At 49.6% G+C, this 20,751-nt stretch overlaps 10 protein-coding genes across 10 annotated transcripts; 5 read left to right on the top strand and 5 right to left on the bottom strand.

Moving 5' to 3' along the window:
* Positions 1-222: 222 nt before the first annotated feature.
* Positions 223-2,468, top strand: TRUGW13939_00220 (uncharacterized protein; the record flags this gene model as incomplete). Its single annotated transcript, XM_035483430.1, has 7 exons — positions 223-348; positions 410-694; positions 753-1,014; positions 1,070-1,424; positions 1,481-1,548; positions 1,595-1,901; positions 1,967-2,468. The coding sequence occupies 7 exons, from the start codon at positions 223-225 to the stop codon at positions 2,466-2,468; spliced, it is 1,905 nt and encodes a 634-aa protein (XP_035339323.1).
* Positions 2,469-2,568: 100 nt separating this feature from the next.
* TRUGW13939_00219 (uncharacterized protein) lies at positions 2,569-3,583 on the bottom strand (the record flags this gene model as incomplete). The annotated part of the gene is made up of 2 exons (XM_035483429.1): positions 2,569-3,417; positions 3,467-3,583. The coding sequence occupies 2 exons, from the start codon at positions 3,581-3,583 to the stop codon at positions 2,569-2,571; spliced, it is 966 nt and encodes a 321-aa protein (XP_035339322.1).
* A 1,205-nt stretch (positions 3,584-4,788) lies between these two features.
* On the top strand, positions 4,789-6,670 carry TRUGW13939_00218 (uncharacterized protein; the record flags this gene model as incomplete). The annotated part of the gene is made up of 7 exons (XM_035483428.1): positions 4,789-5,037; positions 5,105-5,281; positions 5,340-5,551; positions 5,599-5,876; positions 5,926-5,994; positions 6,048-6,259; positions 6,311-6,670. 7 exons carry the CDS (start codon positions 4,789-4,791, stop codon positions 6,668-6,670), a joined length of 1,557 nt encoding a protein of 518 aa, XP_035339321.1.
* A 993-nt stretch (positions 6,671-7,663) lies between these two features.
* On the top strand, positions 7,664-8,623 carry TRUGW13939_00217 (uncharacterized protein; the record flags this gene model as incomplete). The annotated part of the gene is made up of 1 exon (XM_035483427.1): positions 7,664-8,623. One exon carries the CDS (start codon positions 7,664-7,666, stop codon positions 8,621-8,623), a length of 960 nt encoding a protein of 319 aa, XP_035339320.1.
* Positions 8,624-8,720: 97 nt separating this feature from the next.
* On the bottom strand, positions 8,721-10,569 carry TRUGW13939_00216 (uncharacterized protein; the record flags this gene model as incomplete). The annotated part of the gene is made up of 5 exons (XM_035483426.1): positions 8,721-8,815; positions 8,865-9,577; positions 9,636-10,357; positions 10,410-10,455; positions 10,514-10,569. 5 exons carry the CDS (start codon positions 10,567-10,569, stop codon positions 8,721-8,723), a joined length of 1,632 nt encoding a protein of 543 aa, XP_035339319.1.
* Positions 10,570-11,363: 794 nt separating this feature from the next.
* On the bottom strand, positions 11,364-12,462 carry TRUGW13939_00215 (uncharacterized protein; the record flags this gene model as incomplete). The annotated part of the gene is made up of 2 exons (XM_035483425.1): positions 11,364-12,016; positions 12,078-12,462. 2 exons carry the CDS (start codon positions 12,460-12,462, stop codon positions 11,364-11,366), a joined length of 1,038 nt encoding a protein of 345 aa, XP_035339318.1.
* A 553-nt stretch (positions 12,463-13,015) lies between these two features.
* TRUGW13939_00214 (uncharacterized protein) lies at positions 13,016-13,927 on the bottom strand (the record flags this gene model as incomplete). Its single annotated transcript, XM_035483424.1, has 1 exon — positions 13,016-13,927. The coding sequence occupies one exon, from the start codon at positions 13,925-13,927 to the stop codon at positions 13,016-13,018; it is 912 nt and encodes a 303-aa protein (XP_035339317.1).
* Positions 13,928-14,460: 533 nt separating this feature from the next.
* TRUGW13939_00213 (uncharacterized protein) lies at positions 14,461-15,471 on the bottom strand (the record flags this gene model as incomplete). The annotated part of the gene is made up of 1 exon (XM_035483423.1): positions 14,461-15,471. The coding sequence occupies one exon, from the start codon at positions 15,469-15,471 to the stop codon at positions 14,461-14,463; it is 1,011 nt and encodes a 336-aa protein (XP_035339316.1).
* A 1,769-nt stretch (positions 15,472-17,240) lies between these two features.
* TRUGW13939_00212 (uncharacterized protein) lies at positions 17,241-19,102 on the top strand (the record flags this gene model as incomplete). Its single annotated transcript, XM_035483422.1, has 2 exons — positions 17,241-17,710; positions 17,764-19,102. The coding sequence occupies 2 exons, from the start codon at positions 17,241-17,243 to the stop codon at positions 19,100-19,102; spliced, it is 1,809 nt and encodes a 602-aa protein (XP_035339315.1).
* A 398-nt stretch (positions 19,103-19,500) lies between these two features.
* On the top strand, positions 19,501-20,394 carry TRUGW13939_00211 (uncharacterized protein; the record flags this gene model as incomplete). The annotated part of the gene is made up of 5 exons (XM_035483421.1): positions 19,501-19,578; positions 19,626-19,691; positions 19,743-19,839; positions 19,895-19,925; positions 19,983-20,394. 5 exons carry the CDS (start codon positions 19,501-19,503, stop codon positions 20,392-20,394), a joined length of 684 nt encoding a protein of 227 aa, XP_035339314.1.
* Between the last annotated feature and the right edge of the window lie 357 nt (positions 20,395-20,751).

Here is a 20,751-nt window from a genome sequence, read left to right as displayed (position 1 = left end):
CCCATGTTTTCGTCGAGGTGGGGTCGCCCGTCTGTGTCTGCTCTGAGGAACGTTACCCGTTGTGGGTGCTTTGCCGACTCGCTGGCTGCTCACTTCCTTCCAAACTTCCCGACTCAGGGAGCAATAATCTTAATTCAACCCCGTCTTTAATGCTCCCACTACCCACCTGTTCTGGCCATCACCTGGGTATCGCAGCTTCAAACAACGCATTTTTCACAGACAATGGCCTCGCGACCAACCCTCAGCCCGCGCGACCGGCTCAGTTCCGTGTCCTCGAGCGCCACCGCTAGAAAACGCCATCGTCGCTCCGGTTATATCTTGACATGCGCCAATTGTCGGAGAAGAAAGGTCGGTTGGCCTGGACAGCTTGCTGCGAGAAAAAATCAATTTATGCTAAACTTGCCAACAGACCCGCTGCGATGGCGGTCAACCCTCGTGTTTGATATGCCAGGCCTACCACGATGAATGCTGCTACGACAAAGCCCCGCCCATGTCCCAGATCACATGGATGGCAAAGCGTTTGCAAGAGCTCGAACTCCTCGTTAGCGACTCGCGTTCCGTCATCGACAGCGCCGAAACACCAGCGCCCAAGCTTGCTCCCTCACCAGTGAGCCCAGAGTCGACGTCAAATTCTGTCGAGGCTCAAGGGCCAGCTCCCGAGCTCCCGGATCTCAACGTGGATGCGAATGGCCGGGTAGGTACAAGCAAATTCAGTCGTCCTGAGCGCCCTTCTGACCGGATAATTTTACTAGTATATATACTACGGATCTACCTCAGCATTGGAACATCCCTTCTCCGAAGTAGATGCAGACCATTCTTCCGAGTACGAAAAAAGCGAGGCACGAACGAATTTGGTCACGAGTGCCCTTCATTCTCGACGCATGGAAGAAATCTCATTGGGCAATGCCGCCTTGCGAGTCGATATTCCTAGGGAACTCGTCGATCAGTTGCTCAACACGCACTGGACATGGATTCATCCGGTGTTTATGTTTATATATCGGCCTGCTTTCATGCGTAAGCTTCAAAAGATGCCACCTTCTTTCCCCACCGATATATTGACTGTCTGTAGGTGACATGGGATCTGGCGGCAAATACTTTTCTCAGCTCTTGCTGAGCGTAATGTGTTGTCACTCAACGCGATTCACCAAAAAAGAACTGGCGGCGCAATTGCTGATGCGGGTGCATCTTCTTTTGGGGGAGCAAATACAGGACAACATTTCAATCCCTACCGTCCAAGCACTGTTGCAACTTAGTGCCCGTCAAGTTGGCCAGGGCGCCGTCTCCCAAGGATGGTTGTACAGCGGGATTGCCTTTCGCATGGCTATTGACTTGGGTCTATTTAACAAGACCGACCCGACGACATGTAGTGCCGAAGACCGAGAAATACGGAAACGACTGGCGTGGTCGTGCTTTTCCTGGGACAAGTAAGTTTTTTTTTTTTTTTTTCCCCTTAAAAAAAGCCTTCACTAATCGATGCTAGGGCGATGAGTTTGTATCTTGGCAGAATGCCTGCACTACGAGAGCCTCCCATGGTCGATCTAACACTATGTATGTCCTAAGCTTTTGTTTGAAGGTGTTGTACTGATAGGAATAGTGGATGACTTTGCGGAACATGAGCTATGGCAGCCTTACTACGGAGCCGATGGCGACTCGCTGAAAAACTATCCAGAGACGCCGTGCTACACGGTCTCGTGTTTCATTAGCCTCTGTAGACTGAGTGTGATTATCAATGACATTATCCTCGGTCTCTACTCCGGCAGGAAACCGGAGAATGTCGGCACGTTGGTGCGGAACATACGTCACCAGCTAGAGCTGTGGTGGGTTACTCTGCCGGCACATCTCCGAATCGACACTAGTAATATACCAGCAATTCTACCGCCACCTCATATAATTTCGTTGAAGTGAGTTTTATTTTATTTTGTTTGTGTTTTTATAAAATATTTGACAAATATGCTGATCGGCATAGTATTTTCTACCACACAAGCATCATTCTTCTGCATCGCCCGTTCCGGAGCGCGCCTGACTGCCGTACCAATTGCCGTCAAGCGTCTCAAGCAGTCGAATCAATCGTTGTGGGGTATGGAAACACCTTTGGATTTAACCGAATCCCATATTTGATGTCGTATTGCATCTATACAGCAGCGACAATTGTGATGGAAGACCTAAAGGATGGATTTTCAGGCGACCGCGAGCGTATAGAAATGTTCCTGGAAGCGCTGGAATGCGCCAAGGTATCATGCCCTGGCATCCAACAGAGCATTGACATCATCCGACGCAACCTATCGCCGACTATGCCAACATCAAACCCAGTGATGATACCAAGTTACATCCAGGCACACCCCGTCATGGACCCCTCGATTCCCACATTTCCTTTCCTATCCATGGAAGGCATGGCTGCCGGTGACTATGGTATGCTATCGTCGAATCAGCCATACTTTGCAACTTTCACCAATTCATTCCAGGAGTAGACTTACCAAATGCTCCTTCTAATGCATTAAAGAGCAGTAGAGCTGGAAAAACAAGAGAGAAAAAGAAGAAGAAGAAACAGACATGGAAACAACCTTATAGTCATAATTTTTGCTCGATTGGCTCATTATATTGCCAGAGTCTTCGGGGGTTCTCCACCCAGATTTGACGGATCAAATCTTCGTTACCGTCACACCAGTCTATACACTGTTTAACATATCCCACGTCATCCACGCGTCGATAGTCTTGGTGGATCTTGCGGTTTCCACCGGGGTTATATTCAATTGAGCCCGTGTGTGGCCAGTCACTGGCCCAGACGATCTGTGTTGGGGCCGTACGAATGACCTCTTTGGCGTACGTACCCAACGCGGGCAGATTGGGGAAGCGATAGGTTGCACTGAGCTTCAAGTAAATTTCTTTCCGACGCAGGGCACCCATCAACTCGGAGTATCCTTCTTGCTCAGACACAGGGCGAGACTGGTCGGGATGGCCCAGGTGGTCGATGACGACGGGCACGGTGCCCTCGGCATTGCTCAGCTTGGGGATCTCGTCGGCAATGAGTTTGAACTGGGGCAGACTGAGGTAGATCTGGATGGCCCAGTTGCGAGGGCGCAATCGGCGGGCATATTTTTGTAAGAGATCACAGAAATACTCGCGCGCAAGGGTCTGGCCGCCGGTCTTGATGTTTAGACGCACGGCTCGCACGCCAACGGCATGCATCTCGTCCAGCTCGGCATCGGTGATGGTGTCCGGGTCGATAACGACGACGCCGCGCGCTTGGCCACGCAGCTCGCGCAGGGTGTCGACCAGCAGTCTGTTGTCGGTCTTGTAGACAGACACCTGGACTAGACAGACATGGGAGACGCCCAGTGTCTTTTCAAAGGCGAGCAGGTCGTCTAGACTGGCTTTCTTGGGGCGAAAGAGATGATCTGGATGGAAGGCATATCGTTCCTGTCACGATTAGTCTGGGGTTGCCTTGCCTGTTAGGATATTTTCTTACCTCGTCGACGACATGGACATGCGAGTCCCAGGAGCCAGCAGGCAGTATAGAGGCGAGGTCAGCGCCGGTCTGGCCGCTGCTCGACGGCTGACCTACTGGGCTCCGGGCAGCGGTCATGGTTGCGACAAGAAAGAGGGTGAATAGGAAGAGGAAGAGGAAGAGGAGAGGACAAAGGGGACGAAAAGGAGAAGTCTCTTGGCTGTAAAATGTGGATTAGATATTTGGCGGGAATATGTATAGAGTATATATACTAGCGACGGAGATGGTGGGAAAAAAAGAATCTCGCGGTAGCAGCCGCTTCCTATGCTACTACTAATAGTCTCATAACTAGTGATCCCGAATACCGGAATATACTTTCTCTGACTCTTGTCTCTCTCTCTCTCTTCTGCTCTCTCCACGTGCAGTTGTATAATGGGGTTTGCCGGCAAAGTTCCGTGAGGGCGTTGAGGCTGTGGATCTGGAAAGTTCAGGCCCAGCACAGGCGCACAACATATCCGGGGATTTTCATCGGCTGATCTCCACTGAGCAGAGAGGCCAGCAAAAAAAAAGCAGCCAGCGCCTAAAATGGCGAACAGATCTTAAGTGAAGAGGGGCGAAAAGGGTAGGTTTTAGTCGCGTGTCCGAGGAGAAGGAGGGGAAGTTAAACGCGACGAGAGACTAAGACTAGCCTCGGCAAGTTCTTTGCTTTGGTCGTGATAAGGATACTCCGTAACTAGTTATAAGACATGATAATAATAATAATAATATATGATGATAATAGTTCGTATGTTGAAAGCCCAGAAAAAAAGAGGAAGAAGTCCGGGAAGACGCGTTCCGCGGCCACTTTCCGTGGGCGATGTCCGGGCCCCGCCTTAGTCAGCGGGCAGACCCAATCACGGCGGCGCGTTACCGCGACAGGCGCTTTTCTTCACAACAAGTCAGCACTCTGTCTCAGTCCTATCCAGACCACAGCATTATTCAGGAGTCTTCATACTTCCGAGTACCGGAGTAGTGGAATTCAGAGCTTGTTTCAAGCCCATCTCTGGAAATCCGGGGCCGCCTGACAACCCATGGGTCGATCAGTGCTACTATGGCTAGTACGACGTGCAGCTTGGCACGCGTGTGTCGATGATGATCGTTGCTCCAGTCAGCCTTAGCCGATCGAGCTCCTTCTCCCTTATTTTCCTCGTTGCGTGCATTAGCTTCAACCATCATTATTATTATACCCCCCCCTTTCCAGCATGTTTCGTTCTTGACGTGCCTTTTCAGCTTCTTCTCCATACATACTTTTATACATATACATATACATAGATTCTTGCTCTGATATTTCGCCCATCCTCTCGATGCCCTCCGACTCGGAGAAGATCGCGCCCGCAACGGCCGCCTCGTCATCCACCGACGACCGCGAAAAGAGCACTGAACAGGCTGAGATTGCCCCGGACGATGTGCACCGGAATGCGCTCGAGGTGTTGAATGACTCGCCTGAATCTCGCGCCCGCGAGCGCGCCTACTTGTGGAAGCTCGACACTATCATCTTGCCCGTCATCTCCGCACTGTACTTTTTCGAGTACATTGATCGCGGAAACATTGCCGTACGTTTTGTTTTATATATGCATTTCAGTCAATTGGTGACTTGCTCTGACTTGGACTTTCGAGTAGAACGCAAAACTCCTGGGCATTTCGAGCGGCCACGACACCTCTGATAATGGCGTTGGTTCCGGTACCACATCGCTCTCCTCGGTGCAGTGGCAGACCGTTGTCATGATCTTTTACGTCGGCCTGGTGCTGTTTCAGGTCCCGGGCTGTCTGGGATACCGAATCTTTCCTCCGTCCAAGGTATGTTTCCCCCTGTCATTGGGTATAATAGCTGTATCTTTTTTTAACTCTCGCCTAGTGGATCGCCTTCTCCGTCTGTTCGTGGTGTGTGGTGTGCGTGCTTCAGACAGTGGCATTCAACGAAGCTGGTCTTCTCGTCTGCCGCATTATGATGGGTGTGTTTGAGGGACTGTTTGGCACTGGCATTGTGTATTATCTGAGCCTGTGGTATCGCCGCGACGAGATGGGCATGCGAGTGTTTTGGTTCCTTGGTCCGACCGCCGTCGCTGGGTATTTCTTTCTTTCGGTTTTGAAAAAACGTCGACTAACAAATACAGTGCGTTTGGCGGTCTCATCGCCTATGGTGTCGGCCATATCAACTCGCACGTGCAGAACTGGAGACTGCTGTTCGTCATCGAGGGCATCCCCGGTTTCCTGCTCGGCCTATTCTGTCTGTGGTGTCTGCCCGACCGCCCGCTGAAGAACTCGCGCTTCAACGAGCAGCAGAACGAAGTCGCCGTAGCGCGCTATCACCGGGATGCCTACGACCGGGCTGGCAAGATCCAGTGGAAGCACGCCCTCTGGACGCTGACGGACTGGAAGGTGTATATGCAGGGTGCGTTGTATCTTTTATATATGGGGGTGTTTGCTGACATGCAACCTAGCTTCTATCTACGTCCCAACAGCGGCGCTGCTTTCCTCCATCTCCGGTTTCTTACCGACTTTGATTCAGAGTGCGTTTCCTTTTTTTTTTTTTTCAACCAGTGAAAGTTACTAACACAGATAGATCTCGGATATCACTCGTCGTCCAGCGCAAACTTGATGACAGTCCCCCCGTACGCATGCGCCTTTGGCCTGATGTTGCTTACTTCGTACTCGTCTGATCGATTCCGTGACCGCGGCCTGCACATGGTTGCTCTCTCGACCCTCGCCGGCGTTGCCTACATCTGCCTCGCGACTCTGGGCGAGGACCAACTACATGCCAAGTACGCAATGGTGGTATGTACATTCTGAAATTTTCAACAACAAAAACAACTAACAGAACAACAGTGTATTGCGGTCGCCTGCGTCTACTCGACCTACCCACCCACCCACGCCTGGACAGCCAACAATTTTGGCAACGAAACCAAACGGGCCATCGGCATGGGCATCTACACGTCCATTGGCAATCTGGGCTCGATCGCCGGCAGCTTCTTCTTCCCGTCAACCGACGGCCCTCAGTTCCGCAAGGGCCACTGGGTCTGTTTTGCCATGTGTGTGGCCACAGCCGTGCTCTCGTTGACAAATCACTGCATCCTCGAGCGCATCAACCGCTACCGTGACGAAAAGTACGGCAAGCCAGATCCGAACGTGGTTATTGATGTGAGCGAAGAAGCGGACCGGAATGTGATGTTCCGATTTATCACTTGATTTCTTTATCTTTTCTACTAAGTACATTTTTTATTTTACCAATTCTCCGTATATGTTATCTACAGCATAGCTTGGCATTCTAATATTGCAGTTTAATCACAAAACTATTTGTCACTACAATATCAATTCAGCTTGACCACGTCCATAATTCCTCTGTCATGTAGTGATGGAGTACTCCGTATACGGAACAAGATTCTCCGCATCCCCGCACGCACCGGTAAGACTCCGTCCGACCTGACTCGGACTATTAATAATGATGATTACATGATCTGGACTTTCCGGGGTTTGTTGAGAGGGTCAATTGATGTACCAGTTGACGTGGAAATCAATCGTGGCTGCGGAGAGCAACACGCCGTCAGACCGAAGCGGAATAGCTCGTATGCACAACATAAGCAAATAACGTTCTATATTTACATATCAGGTTCAATGTTATTGCTTGATAAGAAGAGTATTAAACCGCTAGACTAAGATAGCTAGTGGTTTCTTTGTATTATTTGTTCTGCCTTGAAATGAATTGTTCTGTGCCTGGTCTCGACGACAGCTAGGACGGATTTTGGTTGAATTCATGATGAATGGAAGAGACTTTATGGAATCAGTTTCAAAGCCACTTGCTGTTTAAGAAAATAGTAGAGATTTTATATTCAGTAACAAAAAGGGTAAAAACACAATCCCTTCTGTCAGAATATTTGAAATCATCACATGACCGCTTCCCGAATAAATGCCAGACTTTTTTTTTCTAACCCTTCTTTCTCCGAAAAACTCCCGTGAAGCTTTAGCCAACATACGTACAGAGCATACAATATCCACAATCCAGACTGATATTGACGAGTATTGACCGGCAGAACTCCGATGTCGAGTCCACGGACGGGCACCCCGCACGGAAGATTTCCGATCAGGTGACGACATCAACAATGTATACACAACCACAATTAAATAGCACAGACTAGCATACAATTATATGCATATCAAACAGCAAATAATATACACAAAAAAATGGCGACCAAGGTCTACGTGCTAGACCCCTACCACCCCGACGCCATCGCCAAACTGCTCTCCTCGCCCAACCTATCAACCATCCTACCCACCGACCCAGCCAGAGAACAATGGCGCGAAGATGCAGTGGCGCTGGTGATCCGCTCAGACTCGCGCATCTCACAGGCTGACATTGCGGCCGCCAAGCAGCTGAAATACATTCTGAAGCAGGGAGTCGGCGTCGACAACATCGACCTCGACGCCGCCAAGCAGCACAACATCCAGGTCTTCAACACACCCGCCATGAACAGCGAAGCCGTCGCCGAACTCGCCCTTGCGCTGATGCTCTCGCTCGCCCGCCGCGTGCCTGAGCTGGACCGTCGCGCGCGCGCCGGCGAGAAGATTGTGCGCTCCAAAATGCTCGGCCGTAGCCTGTTCAAGAAGACCATTGGCATTATCGGCATGGGCAATATCGGCCGCGTGGTGGCGCGCAAGTGGCTCGGTGCAATGGAGGGCACTGTTATTGCGTTTGATCCGTATGCGCCGGAGGATACCTGGACGGGCAGTATTGCGCATACCAGAGTGCATCAGCTCGATGAGTTGTTGGCTACCTCTGACGTGGTCTCGCTGCACGTGCCACTGACTACATCGACCAGGGGCATGATTGGAGCTGAGCAATTGAAGACGATGAAGAACGAGGCTATCCTGCTGAACTGTGCGCGTGGCGGGATTGTGGATGAAAAGGCGCTGCTGGAAGCCTTGCGCGCGGAGGAAATTGCTGGCGCCGGGCTCGATGCGTCGGATGTTGAGCCGGCGACGTTGGAGAAGTATGGTGATGGGCTGTTGGCTTGTGACAATGTGATTATGACGCCGCATGTGGGCGCCAGCACAAAGGAGAACCAGAGTGCGAGCGGTGTTGCGGTCGTGGATACGCTGTTGAAAGTGCTGGGGGGAGAGGAGGTGCCAAATCGACTCGTGTGATCAAATGAGGTTATTTATGTAGACCATATTGAATTAACAATAGATAATAATTCATAATACCAATCTATATCTGCACATAGGTAAACTGTATAGATGCTTAATAGGAAAGGCGGGCATCCTCTTCATATGTCATGGTTTCATCGGCCACGACAGCAAGTGCGTTTTCTTCCTCAAGAATAGACATATAGTGACCTGGACACGAATTAGCATTAAACTCTTATCATTTATGCACATATCATACCGACGACCTTCCAACACGTGCCCAGTGTTTCCAGGCCCTGTATCAATGTTTTCAGTTGTGCAGCCCTGTGCAGACCCTTTTCTTCTCGATACAGCCAGGCGCATTCAGATATAGACTGATAAAGGCAGTGGCAAAATAGCGGACTAAGGCGTGAGACGCTGTCTTGGTCAGAAACTGAAGCAAAGCGAAGAATATGCTCAGTCAGCAAATAAACGTCATCTATACTCTTACTTATCCCCTCAAGTGAGAACTGCTGCATTGCGATTTCTTCGGGTATTCTAGGACCACTAGAAGGGTAATGCTCGTTGCATGCATATATCTCGTAGAGAACGAAACGAGCCGAGCAGCAAAGAGCAAAAGCAGTAAAATGGCTCTTTTCCAAAGCTACTTGGTCGACAAAGCAAAGTCTCCTCAGATAAAGGTTTAGTGTATGTAATGCACGATGCAGCTGGTGGGCTTCGGACAAGACGAGTCCACGGTCGTCAATGTCAGTCTGGTCACGGTGGCGTATAACAGATCCGAGAAGGTGTGCAGATTGACAAGTAGCAGCAAAAGAGCCCATCTGTGCATCAGCGGGCAAGTTTTGTAGAAACAGTGGCTGGTTGAAACCGACCGAGCCACTTTCCCAAGACTGCTCGGCACATGGGAGCAATTCTCCATTGTGGGGTGTTGGTGAAGCCAGCGGCAAGCCGGAGATGCCGAGGTGCACGAAGCTTCAGAAATTATCATAAGATACTCTCTTCCTTTTTCAAGATCGCTTTTTGAACTTACCAATCTAAGAGCAGCGTCGCCCACCACGTTCTTCTTTCTTGCTCGCGAAGTGTCCAGGTGTCTGGTTTGGTGAAAATTTGCAGTTTCATTCTGTTGTGAAAACCCAAAAGAGTTCCGAGACGCGCTGCTTGTGACACACTGAGATATGCGGCAGGGTATATGGCATGGCCAATCTCATAGACCGACAATAGCACTATGGATTGGACAAGCTGAAGCGTAATTAGACCACAGCTTTCGATTCTACTTGCCAAGTTTTTTGTTTCTTGGTATAGTGGTGACATAGCCTGCTCCCCTGGCTTCAGTGCACTTGTCAATAATTTCATTGCCAGTGCCAGGAGGACCAATGAAATCTTGGATCTCGGTCCAATATCAATAATATCCTCACTGGTGTCTTTCTGGCTGAGAATAGGCAGCCATTTATGCAATACGGAAAAATATCGCACGTAGACAGAGTGCATCTCATGCCTGGAGCCTAACATACCCAACACCTTTTCCGGTATGGTAACATGCGGGTATACATTTATAGGAGTAGGAGACGACGATTCCGAATCTAGAAAAGTCCGAGCAGGGATGATGGAGGGGTGGTGGGCAAGTGAAGAAGGCAGGAGATGAAAAAGAAGAGACTGCTCGGGCAAATCATCCTGGGTTTCATCCTGAGGTGATCTCGAGAACACTGCAGATTTCGAAGATTCATAAGTGCAACGTTTTCTAAGACGAATGCACTAGTAGTAAATTTTTTTAGTCATGTTCGTTAATAAGAATGGCGTGACCCACAAGGGAGCAGGAAGGAAGCTCGCGCGAGCATTTCCGTTTCAAGTTTCTAGTTAGCCGAATATGAGGACCCTTCTTTAAAAACCATTAGAACGAATGAAGCATACCGGCAGTGTAAACATGAGTGGTGAGCGAGATCCACGTCTAGATTAACGGCCGCCATAGGAGCGAGTCGCCTACGTCGACGCTGGAATAAATCACCCCTAGAGCCACGCAGTTCTGCTTTACTGCACAAGCCCTTTTTTAGGCTAGGCGTGAATGGAGTTGGCTTGGATATGTATGAATGTAATGACAAAATAACAATGACAGACGTCTTTATACGGTGGGGCTTCAGACTGTCGTTTATTGGTCACTGTGGTGGGGCAATTCCGTCTTGGCAAACTGGCGTCGGATTACCCTAACCCTAACCCTAATGTTATAAGCCCGTTGAAGTACTAGACACCGTATTTCCGTTATTCTTCGTCACTAGCAAGAATATCGAGCTGCTGATATTTAGAGAAAGCACTTTGCCTCGTAGTAAGAAATAGGAATGACTCGTGTGTTAACCTAGTGTTCAATACGCCATTTGTAAAACGTCCGCTCTATTCCGCTCCGCCCCACTTATGCCCGCTCTTGCAGTCCGCCCTGCCATGACCATTACAGCCTCCAATAATTAATATTATAAAGAATGTTCAAATATTTTATTACTAATTACCTAAGTCATAGCTCACTTCTCAGGCTGGCAAGATTTATTTTTCCGGCTAATTAATATAGACTTGTAGAAACATATAAGGCTATATTCTAACCATCTCCCTACATGGGCCCCAAATAGCATTTCAGGGAGCAAGTAATATCACGGATACATGTAGTTACATTCAATATTATCAAACGTGAATAATGATAGAATTGCCCATACCGAAACTTCACTGGTAGTCTTGAATTGTGTCTAGCATAACCAAGCGGCCTACGCTCGATTGCTTAATGAGACGTGTTATGAGACTCAACACCCACCAACTTCTCACTCATCTCCCAAAGTCTATCCTCATCTCCCTCTCGACCACGAACCCATGGCGCTGCAAAAGAACTCATGACAGAGTACAAATCGCCAGTCTCTGGGGGGGCTATTCTGCAATCATGCAGGTATTCACCTCCTCTACCCTCCCAACCCTTTCCAACCGCTGCCCATAAAGTCGTCGCGGCACCCTGCTCAGCGCTCTGCATATTGGGCGCTATTTCTGGGGATTCCTTGAACGCCGCAACCAGGTCCGGAGGTGTATAAGCCAAAAGACCAGTCCAGATGCCCCCAGGCCCGAGAGACAGACTATGAACCCCGCGCGGACCGTAGACCCGATCCAAGTAATTTGACATCCAGATGTTTGCGGTCTTGCTCTGACCGTAGGCAACCTCTCCGTTGTATATGATCGGATGTGAATTGAAGTGTTCCCAACTGACCACTGCATGTCTATGGGATGAGGATGAAACGTTTACCACGCGGGAAGCAAGTTTGGCCGTTGCGCTGCGCTCCAACACCGGAAGTAACAAGTTGGTCAGCAAAAAGTGGGCGAGATGATTAACCCCAAATTGCCGTTCAAATCCGTCCTTGGTGAGACTGTAAGGCGTGCCCATTATACCTAGTAGATGATGCATCGTAAGTATTTGAATATGTGCCAACTAAAGATCAGGGTAATATACCAGCATTGTTGATGAGAATGTTCAACTTGTCGCTCTGGTTCAAAAAGCTTTTGGCGGCATTTCGAACCGATTCGAGCGAATCCATGTCCATCATGATGATCTTGAAACACCCTTTGCCTTCTGATGTGGAAAGGATGTCCTGGCGGACCTTGTCGCCCTTGGTAGCATCACGGGCGGTGATGAAGACGTCCACCCCGGTAGCATGCAGAGCTCGAGCTGTTTCAAGGCCGATGCCGTTTGTCCCACCAGTCACTAAAGCAACCTTACCAGCGTAGGTGCCTACAACACCTTGGTCTCGAACTATTTGAAGTGCCGTTGGCCGCTGATCACCGACGCCATTGGGATTTTCATAGAGGTGTTTGTAGGGGTTGGTAGGGTCTGTCATCTTGATGAGATCAATTAATAAGAAGTGTGTAAAGATGATTCAATGCAATGATTAATTGAGAAATACTCTTTTTATCTACGAAGAACTGCTTCATTAATAAGAATGTCTGGGCGCATTTGTCATTGACCACAGGCATTTTATTTGTGTCCGCCGCCCAGTCCGCTTGTGCCCGCTCTAGCCTTACTCAAGTCCGCTTCGGATGTCGACACAGTAAGATTTGAAAGATGGATGTCAACCGGAAATAGGACGGATAATCACCAATTCCTAGTAAGGCGCTTTCAAATGTTTGGAACAGTCGTAGAAGTCTATCAATAGAGTAATTGATGTAATCGGGAACGAGTCGCCTCTTGATTGATAAATTTTGTGTAACCAACAACAACAATAATATTTAAAATATTAATAAACAGTAGTGAAGTGAATTAATGGCGTACAGACCGTTCAAGGGTCAGAAGTTCAGGCTTAGTAGTAGTAATGGTATAAGATACCTTAACAATATCTTCAGTTACAAAACTATTGATATAGCAGCTCCTAAAAAAAGTACTCTATAACGATGTCAAGAATGAACATCCGTCGATTTTGCTACAACCGCCGTCTCCGCATGAACCTTGCTCAGCTCTCCTAATCTTGCGCCAAAAAGCTCATAAGAGTCTGACCCCAGCTGTACACGAAGTGCCTTTCCACCCTCGTGATTGGCCCATAATCTTTCAAAAAGACCTAGTCCATCCACTGCCTGCAACATTCTTTCTCCAAATTTCTCCGGATCACCGCTCACAATTGTCTCATCTTTGGCGGCCGAATTGACAATACAAGTCCATGCCTCAATCTTCTCTGCGTAATCATCGGTTATTCCCAAGTCCGCCTGGCTGGCATTTGCTGCAAATTTTGTACGGAAACCGCCTGGCTCCACGAGCAAAACACGGATTCCCAGAGGAGAAAGCAGGTCAGCATAGGATTCGGTCAGCGACTCGGTTGCAGCCTTGCAGGCACTGTACATCATATGTTCGGATTTGCTGACAAACCCGAAAATAGAGGATATTGTTATAAGGGTACCCTGTCGGTGCTGACGAAGTATTGGCAATGCCGCTTTCCAGACTCGAATAGGTCCATAGATGTTGAATTGGAGATATGCAGTGATTTGATTCTCGCTCATATCCTCCACCGCCCCAAGCAAGCTACTCCCCGCGTTATTCACAATCACCCAATGGCGTTTCTCGGTTGGTTTGAGCCCTGCATCTTCTTGAGCCAAGGTCTGCTCTATCACTTCTTTGGCACTGGGCTGGCTCAGGTCTAGCTGCAGCCATTGACCGCCCAGGGTTTCGAATTCGGGATGATTTACCGCGGCACGTTGGATATCACGCCCTGTTCCTATGACGCGATGGCCTGCACGGAGTGCTGAAAGAGCCATTTCCAGACCAAGTCCGGACGATGCACCGGTAATGAACCAGGACTTGGTGACAGCTGCCATGGGGGAAGAGAGTTAAATTGAGGCTTTGGATTTGTAGATTGTTGGAAAAATCTTTGACAACAGTGGAATCATGACTTTTCTTGTACTCTTATATATGCCGGGTTCTTCTGGAACTGCTAGGCCAGGACCACAAGTGGTATACCATTCCGCTCCGCTGCTGCCCGCTCCGCCCCCCCGCCTCCGCTCCCGCTCGGCGGGCTATAACTATTGACGTAACCTAGTTGTTTAGCCCTAAGAATCTATTCGCATTATAAATGAAAGTTACCAAAGAGGTAAGTATTTATCTTCATGTGACATCAAATGATGTATGCACGTTTGTACTACGATTAATTAATAACGTAGATATGTATTAATCATATCTGCAGGATCAACGTTTCAATGTAAATGAGCATGGTAAATATATTTCAAGTGTCAGATTTCAGTGTGTATATAAGTATAAACGAGCAGGTATAAATGTGCAGCAGACTAGTGGTATCGGTATCGGTATCTATCAAACGATCTATCAAATTGGTATATGTGCAAATCAACAGCCACTACGTCATAACAGCCTCCATCTTCTTCTTCAGCGCCCACCAGCGGTCTTTCAGCGAATCTGGCCCCATGGTCCAGAGTCGGTCATGTAGCGAGGCCACGCCACCGTTGAGATCGCTCGTGCTCGGCCACGACGCACTCCATGTGTAGTTCAGCTCTTGCCACGGCATCGTGCCGTCGCGACGAAAGGCGTAATTCAAAAGAGCCTGGTCCATCGTCTTGGGGTCGAAGCGCGGGTACTGGGTCATCACGTTCAAAAAGTACTGATACAACTCCACGGACGGCGCTGCCAGCCAGAACGCAGCGCTAAACTCGTCCGTCTCCTTTGGCGGAAACGGATGCTCGCGCTGCCCGGTGAGGCCATTGTCCGACCGCGCTGCAAAGACGTATTCGGCGGGCGGCTGGCCCTCGTCCCAGCGGATCTGCTTTGGTCGCTCGACCAGCAGCGACGGAGCGGCAACTTGGGACTGGGGCTCGTTAAAGATCCCGTCAATCGGACGGGTCAGGATGGTATCTGCGTCGAGAAAGAGAATGCGGTCGTACTGGGTCATGCCCAGCAGACGCAGCTTGTTGAACTGATTATTCCAGTGCGTCGCACCCGTGCTGGTCCAGCGGTTCAGCGGGATATCTTCGCCGTGGATGACCTGGGCGCCGTCGCGCTGCAGCCGCTCGCGCTTGGCATCGCTCACTTCATCGGTGACCAGCACCAAGAAGGGGATGTTTGTGTGGTTGGATTTGGTGCGGCCGTCGTGCAGCACCTGGTATGCGAGAATACGAGCGGATGTAAAATAGTAGTCCTCGGCCAGACTGTCGCCGGGAGAAGAAGATTCGCTCAGAAAAGTCGCAATCGCATAGCGAGGGAATCGATCGTCTCGGACGTCACGCAGGCGACCATAGGTGAGGTCGGCGACGCGGGGGGTGAAGGAAAAAGGTCGGGATAGGAAGACGTAGACCAGGGTCACGGCGGCAAAGACAGCCAGCCCGTACAGGTGGAGGTTAATTCGAGCCATCATCAGTCGGTGGACGGAGGGTGTTCTCTTCCATGACCTGGCGGCGGTCGATGGGGTTCTATCTCAAGCGCGACAACAAGCACAACTCATCGAATGAAGGGACAAAAGTGAAGGGAGTGAAGTTCTCGTATGCTCAGCTGGCGTGCGAGATACTAAATCCACTAGCCGACGGGGCGGGCATGTGTTTCGGGCTTGGCGATCGGCAGCCGATGATATCATCCTGTTACATTACGAGCCGTCGAGCGAATCCTGCTTGCAGTTCGGTGTGTATCAATTGCCAGTTGTCAGTTGACTAGTATTGCTGTCACAGGTGGGAAATCGTGGGGAGGCCGATATCATGTAAAATAGTGGATGCATGCTCATGTTGACTGCTAACAGCCAATGCAGTAGAGGTCCAGTAATCAATTGATACACTTTGCAAGTATTGTATCAATCTCAACAACATTTGAAGGTGCGTTCAAATTGATTAAGTGATGGCTACGTATTGATTAATTAGTATATGCAAAGACAAAGTGTGAAACAGCACGGTCTCTAAAATTCTATCCAAGGGAACATAATAAAGAGCGCACCCCATATACAAATTATTACCGAGTCAAATAAAATTAGGACACACAAAAGCACGGACTAGACAGTTTAACTGTAAAGCGTAAAGCGTAAACTGGCTGGAATGATAATGCCATTATTAGTATTATTATTGTCGGGTCAAGGAACGGAAAACACGTGCGCCTAACCCGAACGGGATCTCGTAGACAAAAGCCGTGGCCCGTGGGTAGCCAGTCACGTGCCCAAAACGGCATGAGCCGCCCTTCCAGAACAGCCGCATCGGGAAGGTGGCTGGGGCTAGTCTGAATGCAGTTTAGCCCAATCACCCAAGAGCGTATTGACAGTTTTATACGCCTCGTTCACAAGGCTTCTTTTGGCAGGTGCCGGGTCGGGAACCATGGTACCACCAGCCTAGTCTGTCGGTTCAGATTTGCAGAATTTGCATCTGTCGTCTTCCAGTTCGTTCCTCATTAGCAGCCACACCATATGATATCGCCCATCTCTTTCGAAATTGACGTGCTAATCGCATGGTACGTAGCAGTTCTGTAATTTTCCCTCCCTTTTTTTCTTTTGTGAAACAAATGAAACTGTCACCCAAACACCAACCAACAATGCCGAATGCCGAGACTGGGTCTGGCGGTGGGGCAAACGGCCATCACGATATTTTTTTTTCATTTCACACCATCCCTTCTCCCCCTCTTCCGATTTGCCACGACAGAAGCCGCTGAAACAAAAAATAACCCCAACAACAGATAGAGAGGGATCAACAGATGAGAAAGTCGCAATCCATAGGGGCACAATGTTACATTTGCCAACATGATCGTATGGGGATCTCCGCGAACAGCCCAATCAGTAGTCAGTCTGGGCAGTCAATCTTAAAGTCAGCCTCCAACACAGGCCAATCATAAAGCGCAGTGGCTGCGCCACAGGCGGCGCTGTGTGGGGCTGAAAAGCTTGTTATTTTCCATATTTGCCAATCAGCGCGTGTGATAGGCAGGCGCGATAACAGTGGGTCCTTTTGCAAGGGAGATCGCCTTTCCTATTGGCCAATCTGCCCCCACTCCGATCCACCTGCAACGTTGCGCCCGGAGCTGGCCTCAAAGTAGTAGTCTTATGCACAATTCACATTAAATACACCCGATGCCTCCCCCATTGTGATATTTTCCCTCTCTCCTCTCCATCGCTTCCTCCCCTTCGTCTCTTGTCCTTCGTCTTCCCTCTCTTCCACCATGGCCCAACCAGCGAGTACCATGCTCGACGGCGGCGATCCGCGTCTCAACGAGAAAGAGCGCGACTTGGCCGATGCCGCCGTGGCCCGCGGGGGCACGCGCCCCCAGCATCGCTCGCTGTACGATTCCTCAGTCAGCTTTGAGGAATACCACTACTATGCTCAGTTGACGCGCGCTGAGGAGGACAACTATCCCGACCACGACAAGGAGCGCGGCTGGCTATCCGTCATCTTCCCTTCCAAGTCCGACGGCGGCGTAGCCCAGAACGGCGACGGCGACTCTAGTATCAAGAATGCCGCCGGCCTCAACACCAACAATCCCGAGGTCAGAGATGTCATTAGCGACGACGAATGGGCCAATGCCTCGCGTGCCCTCCGTACGGCCACCCGTGGTGCCATTTTCTATCTGATCACTACCGATATTCTGGGTCCCTTCGGTCTGCCCTACGCTTTTGGAACCATGGGTTGGGGGTGAGTTGGGAAAAAGATCATTGAATTGCAACAAGAAGCTAACACTACACCAGACCTGGTATCGCCCTGTTCACCGTCTTCGCCGGCCTGGCCATCTACTCTGGTTACTTGCTCTGGGACACCTTCCTCGGTCTGGACTCGTACCAGTACCCGATCCGCCATTTTGGTGACATTGGCTTGCGTCTGTATGGCCCATGGCTGCGCTACCTGTTCAACGTTCTCCAGAGTATTCAACTGCTCCTCAATGTCGGTCTGATTGTCATTTCCAACGGTGAAGCCCTCTCCCAGGTCGCCAAATTCAAACTCTGCTTCATCATCTGCTGCTTGATCTGGGCTATTGTTGGTTTCATTCTCGGCCAGATCCGTACCCTGCAAAAGTTCGGCTGGATTGCCAACGCCGCCGTCTGGCTCAACTTGATTTGCATGTTTGTCACCATGGGTGCCGCTGCCAACCAGGACCCCAACTACAGCGCCGCCAGCCAGGCCGCTGGTTCTGTCATTGACGGTGGTGTGCTTGTTCAGCAAGACGCCCAGGGTAACTGGCCCCCCGTTACCACAAGCGGTGGTCTTCCTATCTCCGATGGCTTTGCCGGCTCCGTCAGTGGTGCTATGCAAGCCGTCTTTGCTTACGGTGGTTCCATGGTCTTCCCCGAATTCATGGCCGAGATGAAGCGCCCCAAGGACTTCTTCACTGCCATGTTCGCCGCCCAGATGTTCATCTACGTTTGGTACATGTTCTACGGCCTTTTCATGTACGGATACCAGGGACAGTACACTGTCAACCCCAGTTACTTGGGTGTCAGCGGTTATCCTTTGCAGACCGCCGGTAACGTCTTTGCCATGCTCAGTGCTGCAATTGCTGCTGCTCTGTACGGCAACATTGGCGTCAAGGTTCTCTACAACAACATCTTTGTCGAAATCTTCCGTCTCCCTCCGTTGACCACCAAGGGAGGGAAGATTGCCTGGGTTGCCGTGATCCCCGTCTACTGGGCAATTGCCTTTATCGTTGCCGCCGCTATTCCCAACTTCTCTGGTTTGACCTCGGTCGTTGCCGCTTTCTGCATCCTGCACTTCACCTACACCTTCCCGCCCATGCTGTCCATTGCATTCTGGATCAAAAAGCATGCCATGCAGGAGGGAGAGGGCTTCAACCCTGACAGCGGCGAGACTGTGCGCCACGACAGCGGCGTTCGCCGTGTTATCCGTGGATTCTTCTTCCCCGGCTTCCTCAGCAGCAAGTACTTTTACTTTAGCTCCTTCAATATTCTCTATTTTTTCGGCGCTCTCGCTCTGGCTGGTCTCGGTGCTTACTCTGCTATTGAAGTGCTGATTGAGGCGTATGCCACCAGCGTGACCACCTCGTTTACCTGCAAGAGCCCTGTGCAGAGCTAGACGTGACCAGAGAGCTTCCCTGCCGAAAATGCACATATGCATGTAAAATATGATTTTTGTCTATTTTTCGCCATCTTGTTCATATGAAAATAATACATATATATACATTCAATTTATTTGTTGTGTCTTGGTTAGTAACAACTGCTGTCTATACTCCGTAAACTTGGGGCTGAAAGCCGGTTACACCCGCTAGCGCTATACAAGGAGATGAGGCTTGGAGCTTCTAACTTAGAACAGGCTGGTCAACGATCCACGTGCACCACTCACTCTTGGCAAGAATCCGTTGAAAAAACACAAGCTGAAAAAAAAACCCCCCCTGTCTTTCTGGAAGAACTTCGCGCAATTCTACGTTACGTTTCACAGAGTATAATATTCGCGGTGGTATACTATATAGGAAAATGTTCAAATATTCTTTACCGTTGCTTGCCCAGCTTGGCTGTGCTGGTCTCACCCTGGCAGCACCCGAGTCGACGATTGTGAGTCATCTCCGCCGATACTTTGACTGCAGTGTTAACTCCAATAGACTGTTCCGTGGGTTGGATACCAAGGAGATTACTTCAATGGCTACGAGGGCCGAGTCCTCACCGAGGTACACCCCAATTAACTAGATCTAATAAGTAGTAACTCACCACACGCATAGGAGGGCGATAAAACAACATACTTGGTCAATTGTCCTCCGGCAGTGACTTCGTGCATCCCATTTGACCCGGATATGACATTTATCGCTGGGCCCAGCAGTAAGTAATGTACTATACCCGGCGGTGTCAATTGTTACTGACTATATGAAACCAGCATACGACCTTATTCTGGACATGGGCTTCTCGTAAGAATCAACTATAAAAATGCCCTTTTAAGCATTGCCAACTAACCTTCGTTTCAGATATACCAGTTCTGGCTGCACATTCTCCGGTGGCGCGACGCCCACAACAGCAACCTGCTCTTACACGCAGTCGTACCATTTTGGAACTAGCACCGTCACCAGGGACCTCACCTATCGCGTTCCTGACACGAGTGTATACCGTAGCATCTTTGAGGCAACATTACCGATTGAAACCGGCACTGTGACGACGGCGAGCACCGATCAAGCTACTACTGCTGCTGCCACGACTGGTGCTGCTCCGACTGTTACCGGCGCTACAGCTACTGCTGCTGCTGTGACTGGATCTACAACGGCCACTGCCGCGACTTCAACGAGCTCTGCTACCCCTACAGGCATGGCTGTAAGCGTGGCAGCACCCAAGGTGCTGCTTGGTGCAGTGTTTGCTGGTGTCGCCCTCCATCTTCAACTGTGATTTTAACTAGGTTTAGCTTTGATATGAATTTATGTATAAGTTTTTGAATTGCATTCCTATTAGAACTGTGATTACGTTTTAATTTAATATTTTAACTTAGTTATGGAATAGGTGACCCAATTACCCGGCCTGTACACGTCAATTGATCAATGTAACAACTAGTTGAAGTCTTCAATGTTGAAGGATTATTCCTGTACCGGTCTATACATGTAGTTGCCGAATGCTTAAAGTATTAGTACATGTACCGTGTCGACCAGCATCGGAAAATGCGAGAACCTGGTTCAAGTTTACTGTTCTATGATAGTGCTTACTATCTTGAGAAATTCACAGGATTGTTAATTTCAATGTTAGTAATAT

The sequence above is a fragment of the Talaromyces rugulosus genome, chromosome I (assembly GCF_013368755.1).
Source record: "Talaromyces rugulosus chromosome I, complete sequence".
In the NCBI taxonomy this organism is placed as follows: Eukaryota; Fungi; Ascomycota; class Eurotiomycetes; order Eurotiales; family Trichocomaceae; genus Talaromyces; species Talaromyces rugulosus.
The sequence above is the reverse complement of the archived record's forward strand: the minus strand, read 5'-3'. Positions and strand labels throughout refer to the sequence as shown.